The sequence below is a fragment of the Grammomys surdaster genome, unplaced genomic scaffold (genome assembly GCF_004785775.1).
Source record: "Grammomys surdaster isolate TR1022 unplaced genomic scaffold, NIH_TR_1.0 205, whole genome shotgun sequence".
Taxonomy (NCBI): Eukaryota; Metazoa; Chordata; class Mammalia; order Rodentia; family Muridae; genus Grammomys; species Grammomys surdaster.
The window spans coordinates 2,771,471-2,785,350 of record NW_021604650.1 but is presented as its reverse complement, the minus strand read 5'-3'; the positions used below and the strand labels follow the sequence as shown (position 1 = coordinate 2,785,350).

Sequence of the window (13,880 nt, the reverse complement as noted above, 5' to 3'; positions counted from 1 at the left end):
AGGCCCCTGAGAGTATAGGGAAGTCTGCACCTAGGACACTGGTAGTGGTGGCTACCATTTTAAATGCCACCATCACACAATCTAGAATCACCTAGAAGGGACTGTTTAGATTAGGTTGGCTTGTGGGAAGACCAGCCCACTGTGGGCAGCATCATTTTGTGGGAGGAGTCCTGAACTGAAAAGGAGCCAAGCACTCACATGTATTCATGACTTCACTGCCCTCTGCTCTAAACAATAGATCCGTGTGACTATAGCTGCTTCAAGTTCCTGTTGCCTTGATTTCCCTGAAATGGTGGACTGCAACCTAGAATGGTGAGCTGCCTGGCATCCTTTTCTTCCTTAAGTTGCTACTGTCATCATAGCAATGGGAAGAAAAAGGAGGACACTGGCTATGACTGTTTCCCATTTCAGGTCAAGGACCAACAGGAAGATAAACTCAACAGATGGATCCAGGTTTTAGCCACCCACCAGCCAAAGCAGGGCCACTTGGACTGGGAAGGGAGGAACATGCGCCGGTCTTGGAGGTGAGTCTGAGGATGGTGGGTTCTGACACGGGAACAGCACCCACCTTCAAGCCTTTTTCCACATGGAGGAACACGAGAGTTTACTCCTTTCTACCTATGCCCCGGCTTATTCTGAGTAGAGTCACATCTGCTGAGGATGTATGGTTGCAGTGACAGAATGAGGGGCAGGAGCCCAAGGCAATTGGTAAGAAATCACCAGTTTATTGAATGAAAAAAACCAACATGGCCCCAGTCTTCCCACCCCACTTCTTCTCAGGCCCAGGAGATACTCTGGACAGTAGGGCCGGGCAGCAGGAAGGGTTTAAGAGTCTTGGATGTGAAGAATGCCAAAGCTCTGTTCCAAATGCAGTTCTGTGCCGCACCACTAGGAAACAGTGAGAGGGCAAAAGAGCAGCTCTGAGGTGCCAGAGGCACAGAGGGGGGGTCAGCTCTCTCCCTTGTCCTCGACCTCTCATGAAGACACTGATGAGGAGGCTGAGGAAGGTCTGGGACCCATCCATGGCTGAGAGGGAAGGAGGCTGCTGAAGGGAGATCCTATAGAGATGGGCCTCTTTCTGCTGCCCTGCCATGAAGGAAGTGGGAAGACAGAGCAGGGACAGGGAGGCAAGCTGACCCAGGAAAGGGAGACAATAGGACTGGGTAAGGTGTGTGTTGAGGAGTGGAGGGGTGGGGTGGGGTTTGCTGTCTCCTACCTCATTGAAGCCACAGAGCAATGTTAGGTGAGAGGCTGGGAGGCAGAGGGAGGAGCCTCAAGGACCTGTGCACAGGACAAGTTACCCAAACAACTAAAAACACGTAAAACACAGGACATCCAAGTGACTCAATGTCAGGAAATCATGCATGGGAGAGACTGGGAAGGCCCGTCCATCCCAGAACACCAGGATGCCCAGGTGCCATACTCCTTCCCCCTACTGGGAAGGTGTGAGGCAGATGAGGTCACAGAAATGGTAGGAGGCCCCAGCCCTGCTGGAGGAAGGCAGGGTGAGTACAACAGGCAACAGAGCCTTGGAAATGCAGAGCTGGGTGGCCACTATGTAGGATGCTGGGCTATCTCACTGTGTACCAGAACTCCAGGTTTTTCATTTCCAGAAAGGGTACCAGTGCTGCAGGGGTGAATGAGGTGAAGGAAGGCCCAGATTATTCAATTACAGAGATTATGGGCCCAGAAGGCAGGATCACCCAGCTCTAGGCCTGGAACATGAGGATGGTAGTCCATATATGGGCTGGGCAGTGAGAGGGGAGGGCTACATCCCCAGTGGCAGTGTCCTTCAGGACTGGGCATGTAGAAGCAAGCCTCAGTGCTGGGAAAGGGAGGCTGGGCTGGGGCTTGCTGGCCTTCCCCTGCCTGCAGGTGATGAGGCTGGGTGGCAGTGCCAGGAGGGAGTGGTTGGGAGGCAGGGTCTCAGGTGGTCTTGCTGCCACTGAAGAGTCCCACTGGAAAGTGCTTGACATGAGTGGGCCACTGGGCTGCCAGCTGGAAGAACTTGATGTCACTCCACTCAACTCCATCGATGGACACTGGGGTCATAGGGAAGAGAAAGGTTATGGGCTAGCTAAAACCATCTTCCTACTCCTCAGGGTGGATGTGGCTCCCTCCCTCACCCTGCGACCACAACCATCACACCTCTCAGCATGGTTTGCTGCTGCTTTGCAGAACAGATGAGGCGGCTAATGCCCTCAATGACCTGGCTCTTAGAATCCACCTCCTTTTCCCGGGGCTTCTTGCTCAGGAAGATAGTGGGCACTGTAAAGCCAGCACAAAACATGTGTCAAGAGAGTTGGGAAACATCCATCCTTCCCCTCCTACCCCTAGACCCATCTGCTTCCTTCTTGCTGGGTCTTGGGCAGTAATTTGTTCCCCATGCTTCCTGGCCCGGGCCATGAGGAACTTTGAACTCCTGGGCCACTTTGCTTATGATTCTGCACTTTTGCCTGGGCCCCTCTTCATCTGTGCAGTGAAGCTCTGGGGCCAGATGGTCTCCAAAGTTTCTCTCAGGGGGAGTGTCTGGGCACCTTGGGGCAGGGCTGTCTCCCTGTCTGGATCACCAAAGCAGTGGCTGAGAGATAAAAGTGGCAGATGTTTGCACTACCTCTGCCCCAGATGTGGGAATAATCCAAGCTGGCTCTATCCACACTAGGAAGAAGGTGAGGTAGGGTAGGGTCCCTGCTGAGCTGATGGCAGGTCCCTATGCCAGTGGTGAGCTTGGCTGCAGGCCTGGGTCAGGCCCTGGGAGAACTCTGAAGGGAGGAGGCACACACAGGAAGAGGCACAGCTTCCTGGGAGCTCCTGCAGAGGCAGATTTGGAGTCACAAAGGACATAGGCTGTGGTACACATCTGGAGCTACAGTGTTCCCAATGGTGGTTACCCAAGCAGTAGTCTGGCAATAGGGATGCTTGTCTCACTCTTGGAGAACAGGACTGACAACTACTCTGCAGCCCTGCCTTCCATGCTCTAACTACCCTTTATGTGCATCTGCCTCTCCTTTTAGGATATTGGTGATTATTTTGAGGTAGGATCTGATGGCCTTGAACTTGTAATCCTACTGCCTCAGCCTCCCAAATGCTGGGATTTTAGATATATACTGCTATGCTTAGCTCTTCATTTTTCGAAAGTGGTCATCTCTTTTGCTCTTGAAACCTCCCTGGAATGGCTTCCGTCCCTGGAGCAGGGACATACTCATCCTGAAGGCAGTGGCCTTCTCCTCCAGCTGATGTAAAGCTGGGCCCTAAGCTAACCTCAAGATCTACATACTAATACGTATATCCTATCCAGAAGCAGATTTTGGCCCAGGCCCTAGGACAGGGGTTTGGAGGGGTAACTAGTGAGATCTGCTGGTATCTTCCCTGGCCTACCTTTCTTGTTTTTCTCTTTGGTGACCACAGTCATTGCCATGGTGCCAGAAAGCTGGGCTTCCCCTGCATGTGGTAGGCGAGAAACCTGCACTGAGCGGAAGACACTCTTGAGGGTATTCTTTGAGCTGGCGTCCCTCTTATCACCTTCTCTTCTTCGCTCCCCAGGGTGGCCCAGCCAGTAGTCCACCTGGAGGCCAATCACATCCCCATATGGGCTATTTGGGCTCCTGGAGAAATGAGACAGAAACAACATGTAGGCTTTGACCTCAGTGCCTAATCACATGAGCCCAATGAGGGGTGGGAGAGGCTGCTTTTGGGAGCAGGAAATAGAGACAAAGGCTAGCCAGCTGGCTCTGTTTCCTCCAGTCACACAGAATCTGAGAACAAAGACAGGAGAAGATAAAAGCCCAAGTCACAGTGAGGAAATCAAAACTCATAAAACAAGGGAAGAGCAGAAAGCTTTGTGAAAGAGTGTGCACACACACAAGCAAACAAGCCCAGGCCCAAAGCAGGCAGATGGCTGAAGAGAAGAAACAGAGATCAGGGGCTAAAACAGCACCATGGCTTCAAGGCCGCCTTGGGAGCCAAAGGGATGCTGCCCTGTGCTTTTGCTTTTGTATGGCACTTTTAGCTCAGTGATAATTTTAGCTCCTGAGGAAAATGGAGTGTTTTCTTGAAAGGAGGCGTCAGACACAATAGGTACCCAGGCTATGAAAGTCATCTGACTTTTCCTTTTGCCTCATTTTGGTGGTTCCATTAAAAAGCAAATTTAAATTGGATGAGAAAAGAGGTCAAGGTAGGAGTTGGTCCCAGTCCTCAAATCCAAGCTGGGTAAGAAGCCTTTCATGTATTGGACAAAAAAAACAGGAGAAAATAGGCTTCCTGCAAGCTTTAAAGTACTAGATTGCTGATGCAGAATGTTGGTTGGCTGCATTCCTAAACTGTCTCTTCAATGACAGTAGAAGACCATGATTGGAAATATAAGGAGAAGGGCTGGACTCTAGCTCTAAGGCCCATGCCTCCCTCAGAAGTTATGATAGTGTCATGGGTACTTCTGAAAAACCACTGGCAATATCCCCCTCTTGAGCTGTGAGAAAAGGAAATGGTGAAGACAGAAGCGTGAAGATGCTGTTTTCTGTGCCTGGCCACACCTAGCTTTTCTTGCCCGAAAGTCTTTGTCTTCTACCCTCACAACACCTTCCCTAGCCCTCCCTCAGACATGGCAGAAAACCAGCTTGCTGGCCATCTCCCTGAACTTTAGGTACCTGAGATTCTAAAGAAACATTCTCTCCCCCACTACTCCCAACTATCTCAGTGACAGGGTCTTTGCCATCTCAGCACTGCAGGCCCAAACTAGACCTGAGCCATCGGCTGCTACAGCTCCAGGGGCTCCCATGGGGTAGGTACACAGAAGGCGCCACTTTGAAGCATGTCCCACAATGACACTGTTGCCACTCAGGCCTCACAATATCCCTGTGAGGTGGCCAGATCACCTGCACACACAGCAGAAACTAAAGCTCAGTAACCTGCCAAAGTCACCATAGTGCACATAGGATGGTGCCACTCAACCCAGGCATCCCTACAACAATGGTTCCCAACCTTCCTAATGCTGTTACCCTTTAATACAGTTTCTTATGTTATGGTGACCATAACCATAAAATTATTTTTGCTGCTACTTCATAACTGTAATTCTGCTACTGTTAGGAATCGTAACATAAATATCTGTGGTTTTTTTTTTTGTTTGTTTTGTTTTTTTTTGAGACTGATTTCTTTGTGTAGCCCTGGCTATTCTGGAACTCACTCTACAGACCAGGCTGGCCTCAAACTTACAGATATCTGCCTGCCTCTTCCTCTCAAGTGCTGAGATTAAAGGCATGTACCATCTCTGCCTGGCTAATATCTATGTGTTCTGATGGTGTTAGGCAACCCCTGTGAAAGGAGTCATGACTCACAGGTTGAGAACTACTGCCCTAGGAGGTCCTATAGGAAGCTACCAGAACAATTCTTTAATAGCCTACTAGAGCCACTATGTTAATACAGGCGAAGCTGACCCTACAGCAATGACGGCTAGACAAAGCAAGAAGACTCAAATCAAACTTGACTAAACCTTCTTTCAATGTATCAGTCACCTTACGGCCTGTCTCTGAATTCTACCTAAGTCAGCGCTCTCACCCAGGATGGCTGTGTTGTGCCAGGGCGCCATGCCTGGGAAGGGAGTCAGGTTGGGGAAGAACCTTACCCCACGATGGCGAGGGCACTGCTCATGGATGGGGATGAGGGAGGGGTAGCTGTGGCATCTCTGCTCAGGCCTGAGCTTGAGGGTGGTGATGTAGAGGGCACAGTAAGGCTGACCACAGGTGAATCGTCCCCATCACCTGTCAAAGGGACAAACACAGTTGGCCAGAGGCAGTCACCCTTGACCTGCTGGTGGCAGGAGGTGTGCTTTCCTTTCAGTGGGCCCCAGGGTCCTTTCAGAGGAATGCCCCATGCCTTCCCGTTCAACTGCCTTCTTGAGCACATTCAGCACATTCAGTTACATCACAGAGGGCTGGGCAAGAATGACCTAGCTCAGAGAAGCAAAGGTGCTCTACTTTACCTGCAGTGGAGGGCGAGTCTTCAACAAGGCCCACTTTCACAACCTGCAGAGATGAGACTTTGGTTAGGTCCTCTGTCAGGGCAGTAAGCTCCAATCCAACTATTATCAATACATGGCCAACAGTACAACCATAACTACATGGTGTTTTGTCAATGACTAAAAAAAAAAAAAAAAAATCTTTACACATCTGAAACAGCCTAGGACTTAAAAAAGAAAAAAGGAAAGCCCAGTCCTGTGAGGTGGGCCCATAAGACTTGGTAACCCTTCTTTGGGCACTACCATACAGCTAACTTTGAAGGCAGTGTCCTGATCTCATTTCTTCTAAAACCATATTGGCTTTGGAATAAGTATATCTCAAGGCTAGCTAGGCTTTGTGTCAAGACAAGTGAACTGCTGAAGGTGTAGCCACAACTTTTCTATTTCCTACTTTCCTGGAATCTGAAGTACCCTTGGTATATCTAAGGAATTCTAGAGAAGATAGAAGGTGCCCTCCAGTGGGCAGAAAAAAAATACAGCTAGAGACACTTGGTTACTGTATTCTGTGTTCTAAATGACAGGTAGGGGTCCAGTGTCCTGGCACCTGGGCCAGGCTATCCAGCAGAATACTTAGGCTGGAGGCTAAGGGCTGGGCTGGGGCTGCTGCAGTAAAGACCATGTACCCACCTGGAGGGTGGGTCTAAAATTGACACCCTGGGCCTTTCTGGATACAGCTATCATCTCCCTAGCTCCCCTGGCAGTTTGACAGGCTGCTGGATCTTGTGGTTAATTAATTGTTTCTTTTGAGATGCTGCAAGTAGAACCCAGGGTCTTATGTATGTGTTCTGTCACTGAACTATGGCTGCTGAAACATTTTTTGTTAATGTCTTACTCAGAGCACACTGAGTGTTCTCATATCCCTAGTTCCATGAAGGCAGTAGCCACACTGCCAGCCTGTGTGGCAGCTGGGATTCTGGACTGCCATGCAGCAATGAGAGTTTTCCAGTGCTAAGTAGACAGTGACTGACTAGGTGGCTAGAGGAAGCCTGCCCATCTCCCCAGATGAGATCACTCAGGACATCTTTCAATTAAAACAGGTCTGCTTAGCTCTTCCCTGTAAAGATTATGAGAGATCTTCATGATCACAGGAGACAAAAGTCAACTCTGAAAGGAAATCAGAACGCCTTCTGAATGGAATGACCAGTTTTCAGCCCTATGTAGAGTGCTTTTGGAATTTCAAGGCTCCTGAGATCATGTCATTGCTAAGTGAAGAACACCAAAGTCCAATACACTTGACCCCAAAGGCATCCACGAGGACCTTGCTTAATTTTAAAATAAATTTACTCAAATTTCACTAATTCACTAATATATACACCTGCAATAGAGAGGCTCTTCCTCAAAGTCATCCCTGTGAGGTAGCTGGTTCTGGACTTGTGAGAATGCCAAGTTTCACTATTTCTGAGGCCACTACCTCTTCCCTGAGCCTGGAGAAGCTACACTGTGGAGTTTACTGCTCTGGGCTTGGTACAATAAACAGGAGAACTAACTAATCTAGGGTAGCTCCTGATTTGGGAAAGGATGTCCCTTTGTAAGCCCAGCATTTAGGAAGCTGAGGCAGGAGGATCACAAGTTCAAGGCTAGCTTTAGCTACAGACATCCTCCTGCCTGTCTCCAGAGTTCTGGATTTCATGGTGCATGCCACCATATAGCCTTTTCTTATACAGAGGGAAAGTAAGAAGGCTGGGAAGCTGGGGTCAGAAGAGGGAAGCAAGTACATACACCAATGAAGGGGATGAACTTCTGGTAGGAGTCTTCATCAGGGCTGTTGAGAAACAGGAAAGATTTACAATTAGTGGGCTTGCAAGAGTACTGGAGAAATAAGCTTCCCCCATGTGTCCTGCTCACTGGGATCCAGAACACAAGGCTACCTCTAACCAACCCCATCTGTCTTTAGAAAACTCCTAATGTCAGACTTACAACTTATGCCTGCAGGTTAACATGGCTTCAGCCACAGGCAGCGGGTGTGTTGTGGTCGCTCCATTGACGTACTGCATCACACGACCCACCACATCTAGTGGCTCTGCAGAAAAGCCAGGAAGACTACGTGTATTTTAGTGTGCAGCCCTAGAGCCCCTCAGTCCCAAGGACCTCCTGAGTCCCAAGCCAAGACCCTCAGAGCTGAAGTGAAGAAAGGACTCTAAGATCCTGTTGCCAGGAATTAAGGGAATCACAAACCAAAGCACAGTCCTCTCTCACCTGAGCTGGACTTGGATGCTAGCTAGCATTGCCAGTGGATGGTACAGCGATACCTGCTGGTACAGTGCCACTCACTCAGTAAGAGGTTGATCAGTGACACTCTCTATTGCCTATGTCATCTCTATAAGCAGAGCTGGCTCACATACTAGCCACTTGACCTCCTTACTTTTAGATGCAGAGACTACGCTGAGGAGAGGGCCATACAGGGTACACCTCCATTAATGAGCGTCAACTGGAAAGGCAGTCGACACAGTCGGCAACAGTCTGGGAGCCACAGGAATGGGAAGAAGGTTGTTCCCCACTCTCTTCAGCTGCACTGGGGAACCAGAAGCCTCACTTCTCAGAGGTTCCTACTAGGAGCCCTTACCTGACACTGGAGCCTCTGAGCGACTGAACAGGTCTCTCCAGGCAGAATCAAGAAAGGTGCTGCTATACCTACTATCTACTGAGCCCAAGTATTTGGCCACTGGATGAGAACCTGGCAGAGGGAAAACCAGAGAAAATAAACTGTTAGTGGGTAGAGCAGAGGGAGCAGCTATCCCCCACCATGGTCCAGCCTTTAGCTTCCCTGACCAATTCCCATCCTTGCTGCAGGAAACCAGGTCTGCTAATAGAGGTCTCCTGAATGCTGCCAGACGTTACCTAGGGGAATGATGAGGAACCGCATGTAACCCAGCCAGTCCGGGGTCTTGCTGGCAAGGGACTTGACAAAAAACCGGAGGATGGAGCTCAGGTAACTCTGGCTTCCCACAGCTGCTACCTTGACTGGCCTCGGCATGGATGAGTTGCAGTTGCAGCTGGTAAGAAACAGGGTGTATACACACCATATTTAGGCCTCAGAATCCTGCTCAGGGCAGGTCTCAAGTTCTGACTTCATGCATTTCCAAAAGCCACAGGGGAAGCATGCCAAGAAAGAAAATGATACAGGGAGATAGCAAGCTATAGTACTGCTCAAGAAGGCAGGCAGCTGTCTATGGAGAAGGCAGAGGCTAACAGGAAGTTGGAAGTGCTGCCTAAGAGGCCTGGAATTGCTGTCACAGGAGAGGGAATACCAGGCCTCTCTAAGGTGATCCTGGAGAGGTAAACATAGGCTCTCCATTAACAAACAGCATGTTACCACAGAGGGAAGGAATATAAGGTATTTTTAGAACCCTGTCCTTTCTTGTCTCAGATTCAGGAGCAAGATGAAGCAAGTCTAAGTAAGGCATGAGTCGAGGGTGTGGAGGTGGTGGGAGCATGAGTTTCAGGAGCTGATATTCTACTAGGGGCATAGAGCACTGCTGCAGGCTCTGTCTCCAAGTACAAACTGGAGCTGCGACTTCCTAGCCTCAGAGTAACCATCGCTAGAAGAAATCAGATGGGAAGATGAGATAGAGGAACCACAAAACATCCTAAGAAAAGCCTTACTAGCGCTGAATCCTAGTGAGCAGGGCAGACAACACGGCCTGGACCTCCACTGTTGAGCAGGTGCATACAACAGGCTTCCTCTGGTCTTGAAGCAATTCAGCCACATACTAGAGGGGGGAAGGAAGGGACACAGGTAAGCTACACTACTCCCCACAAATGATGAGAAGGCAGGCAAGGCCCAGATAGAGCTGCAGAGCACCTGTCCCCTTCAGGTTATGTGTAAGAAAAGGACACATCAGACCCCATGGACATGACATGCTGACTGTGAAATGAGGTGGATTAAGGGTGCCAAGTGTCACCCATGTCCAGGCATCCTTGAAACTAATGTCTATGAGGCAGACATAGATGGCAGATGAAGTCACTCTCCTGTCTCCCTGTGTGCTGTTTCAGGTCACACACTGGGAACATCTGTAGACCCATTACCCCTTGACCCTTAATGCTCTACCTGGCCCTGCCAGTCTGTGGTGTTCACCAGGATGACATTTTCAGGGAGGGCTGCATCGGATACCAGGATCTGATTCAGCTGGTCGTATACCACCTTTCTTGGAATCTGTAGGAACAAGTGTTGGTTGGGCAGGTGGAATAATAAGACTTCTGGCACAAGGGTAACTAAGAATTTGTGGAGACAGTCTCCCATTGATCAGACTGAAATAGAGATGAAGAGGAAGATCAGTGTCCTTGGAGAATATACTAACACACCAGGCATAACGTCACACCAGTAGTTGTTCTGGGGAGAGCCTGTGAGGCTCGGAAGCAAAGGCATCATGTGAACGGCATGGCCCTAGGGGCTCTAGGGTAGCATGGTGGGGACTGAGAGCAGCAAGTGAGCTGGTGCCTGGAGAATGCAGCAAGGGCAGTGCGGAAGAGAACAATGAGTGGCACCACGTGGGGCCCACTGTCCCGGGAACAGAGGTGTTTCAAGAGCAATGATCAAGCAAAGGACAATACCTTACCCTAGGCACTGGGCTATTCTAGTCTCAGTTCCACTTGCAGCTTTGTGACAGCATCAAATTCAGGAAGCCATATGCCCCAACCTTGTCCTTCCATAATATTTATTAAACTTTTCTGTTTAACTCTAGGAGAAGAGTAACCAGCACGGGTGGCTTCTTGCCCTAGTTCTGATCCAGTGTCTCAGTGAGGACACCTCAGGTCTGGTTTATGGTCACATCTTCTCCAACTACCCTCAGGGTTGAGAGTAGCCTAAGAAGAGCTTGGAGTAACCATGGCAGCATTGGCAGGGGAGCAATGCTAACAGTTCTTGTTCCTGTCCCTGTTCACCACCACTCAAATGGATCCCAAATTCCACTTAGCAGAGGATAACACTTATGGTGGCTTCTCTAACTTAGGTAACCCAGAAAGGAGCTAACATCCCTCCTTTTCCTCCACCCAGCTGTCAAAGAAACAGAATGAAATCCAAGAAAGGGGTCCTGATCTTGCAGGAACCCAAGATTACCTGTGTGCTGTGGCCCAGGTCGGGAGAGCGTTCACTGTCAGAGCTGTTGGTCCTCTCACTCAGGGGCTTGGAGAGCTGCCGCTCCTTCAGGGGAGTGCTCCTCTTTTGCCGCGGGGTGTGTGTCCCTTCCACCTTGCTGATGGTAGCAGGAATGGGGTTAACAGCCATTTCAACCCCAAAGCCACATCAGCCCCACCACTCCCCCCAACATGTAGCTGGTACTGGGTATGGATGGTTGCAGGGTCAGTTGCATGTGCCCTTTTTCACTGGGGTACCTGGGAGAGGCGGAGCCCTGCAGATCAGCTTTGCTGGACTTCATAGGAGTTTTGACTTTTTCTGGTACAACCAGACTTGTGCTCACATCTCCAAACATGTCCTGGTCAGTGATTTCCTGACACAAGAAAGGTGGCAAAGAATGTTACCTCTTACTTGATAACTCTGCAGGAGCCTCCGCAGAGCTCTGGGGAGATCACCACTTTCCTGGAAGCATGCTGAGTGGGAAGGAACACAGGGTTCTAACATGCTTATCGCACGTTTGTTCCTCTGGTGCTGAGGCCGTGTGCTCCCATCCATCTACCCATGTCCTCCAGCTCTATGAACAGTGTTCCAGTACAGAGTGACTGATGGAAGCCCATCTATAGGCTAGTGGAGGGGCTGCTATCTGCATCCCTTTAGCTTCTCATTAGGGCAGGATCTGTGGTTCTGAGGTTCTTGTTTATATTCCTCATCTTGGCCAGAGCCTTGAAATCGCTTCCTTCCCATCTGGAATACAGTTCCTGTCCACCTCATCTTCCTTGGTTCTTTCAGGCCCATCTCTTCTTCCCACCCTCTGGGTTCAGAGCCTTGCTTTCTTCAGATAGTCCAGCGGCTCACAACAGTTGTCTTCCCAAAGCACAATGGCAATCACACTAGGATGGGATTCAAACTGCACCAAAGCTCTGCCCTGCTCCAGGGGCCTTTGAAGGCTCCCTCTCCTCTGGGTCGAGTTCCTAAGTCAATCCCCCACCTCTTCAAGTACGGCTTTCCAAGTACATCAGATCATGCTTGCCTACTTATATCTTCCTGCCTACCCTTCAATTTCTTTAAGCATCTATTCTTTCAGGAATAACTTTTACAAAGTACTCAAATTTAAGATATAAAATTGATTTTAAAAAACTTGATTGAAGCCGGGCGTGGTGGCGCACACCTTTAATCCCAGCACTTGGGAGGCAGAGGCAGGCAGATTTCTGAGTTCAAGAGTTCGAGGCTAGCCTGGTCTACAGAGTGAGTTCCAGGACAGCCAGGACTACACAGAGAAACCCTGTCTCGAAAAAACTGGAAAAAACCAAAAAACCAAAAAACCAAAAACCCTCGATTGAGATATGGTCATATGTATTCTAGTCTAGCTCTGAGCTCCTGCCTCTCCTGCCTCTAATTCCTGTATACTGGGACGCCAGGCATGTGCTCCTACACCCAGTTTTATGTTGTACCAAGGCTTTATGAATATTAAGTACTCTGTCAAACTGAGTGATTTCCCTAGCCCCAATTTTGAATATGTATGGCTGGGGATGGAACTCAAGACATCAAACATACTAGAAAAAAAAAAGTTTACCACTAAGCTACATCCCTAGCCTGAACTAAATTTTAATGTAAACAAAGTCCCAGAGACCATTAGCTGGATCAAGGCAGAACACTCCCACACACCTGAAGTATCACTTGCCTCTTGCCACTTCCATAGTTATTATGTGTCCTGATTTCCACGTGGGTAAGACAATCCTATGGCATGCATGCTTTGGGTATCTGCCTTCGCTCTTGGATACTGAGATAAGATTCAGTCTGAGATTTGGTCAGTTAGTGGTGAGTCAGAATCAGGAAGTGATGTGGTTGAAATTTCACTTTAAAAAGATCACTGTATTGGTTATGTGTAGTAATGGGGAAAGAAGAGTTTATTTCAACAAGTAAATGATGAAGTAATGGTGCAGTAGGTTTTAATCTTGGATAGAACTAGTGCTTTATCGTTTTCAAGATGAGCAATGTAGTGGTACTTACTATAGAAAACATAAGTTTAAACACTACTGGATTCAATTCAACCACTAAAAGGTCTTGCCATGTGGTCATTATCCCAGACAGCATTTTTGTAAAGTTCCCCCTCTAATGTCTAGATCCCTGTCTCACTGGGTACATTTCCAGGTACCCCACAAGTGTAGCCAACTCAGAGAACCTCTCATTCCAAGGCTTTCATTGAGCCAAGTCCAAGTTTGCACAGGTGGCTTCCCCTGGAGAGAGGTATGGATGTCATCTTTGTGTTCAGCATTAGCAGGTGCACAATAACAGTTCAAGGTTTATGAAACAGTACCCAGCTGATTGTATTCTACTTCATGGGGTGTTGGCTTGCACTCCTAGCCAGTTCTAGCATCTCCTGGAGGAGAAGATGATCAGTGACTTAATGCCACTAGCTTCCTGAACACTGAGAAGGCAACAGAGATGGGGAAAGGAGCAGCTCCCCAGGGCTAGACATTGGACATCCTCTTTCAGAAGTAAATGAGGGTGACAGTAAAAAAATACAAAGTAGTATTTGGTCAGTTCTACTTAGGACAGAATGGGGACAGTTCTGGTTTACTAACCTAGGGGAGGACCTGGCTGCTAGGATGGGTTCCATTGCAAGAGTAAGGATTTCAGAGGAAAGGAAACACAGGTCATTCACAAGCCCACAGATTTAAGGCAAAATTTCCAAGGTGTCCTGAACATCTTTCTAAAATAAATCTCTCCTCTCCTCTTTGTCTGTTTGTCTATCTGTCTGTCTCTCTCTGCATGTGAGTAAGTGTGTGTGTGTGT

The 13,880-nt window shown here is 48.8% G+C and overlaps 1 protein-coding gene and 1 long non-coding RNA gene across 2 annotated transcripts in view; one reads left to right on the top strand and one right to left on the bottom strand.

The window, feature by feature from the left end:
* Nucleotides 1-219: 219 nt before the first annotated feature.
* LOC114624154 lies at nucleotides 220-11,000 on the top strand. The gene is made up of 3 exons (XR_003711897.1): nucleotides 220-312; nucleotides 412-524; nucleotides 8,801-11,000. It is a non-coding gene; the product is annotated as an uncharacterized LOC114624154 (long non-coding RNA).
* Pacs1 (phosphofurin acidic cluster sorting protein 1) overlaps nucleotides 706-13,880 on the bottom strand; it is a 145,245-nt gene continuing 132,070 nt past the window's right edge. The window contains exons 12-24 of the mRNA XM_028770964.1: nucleotides 11,342-11,457; nucleotides 11,067-11,202; nucleotides 10,059-10,163; nucleotides 9,614-9,720; nucleotides 8,849-9,003; nucleotides 8,574-8,684; nucleotides 7,928-8,030; nucleotides 7,730-7,772; nucleotides 5,975-6,017; nucleotides 5,618-5,753; nucleotides 3,379-3,605; nucleotides 2,149-2,268; nucleotides 706-2,042 (exon numbers count right to left, since the gene is read on the bottom strand). Of these exons, the coding sequence (XP_028626797.1) occupies nucleotides 1,927-2,042; nucleotides 2,149-2,268; nucleotides 3,379-3,605; nucleotides 5,618-5,753; nucleotides 5,975-6,017; nucleotides 7,730-7,772; nucleotides 7,928-8,030; nucleotides 8,574-8,684; nucleotides 8,849-9,003; nucleotides 9,614-9,720; nucleotides 10,059-10,163; nucleotides 11,067-11,202; nucleotides 11,342-11,457 (1,518 nt within the window). The 3' untranslated portion in view covers nucleotides 706-1,926. The remainder of the gene's footprint in view (nucleotides 2,043-2,148; nucleotides 2,269-3,378; nucleotides 3,606-5,617; nucleotides 5,754-5,974; nucleotides 6,018-7,729; nucleotides 7,773-7,927; nucleotides 8,031-8,573; nucleotides 8,685-8,848; nucleotides 9,004-9,613; nucleotides 9,721-10,058; nucleotides 10,164-11,066; nucleotides 11,203-11,341; nucleotides 11,458-13,880) is intronic.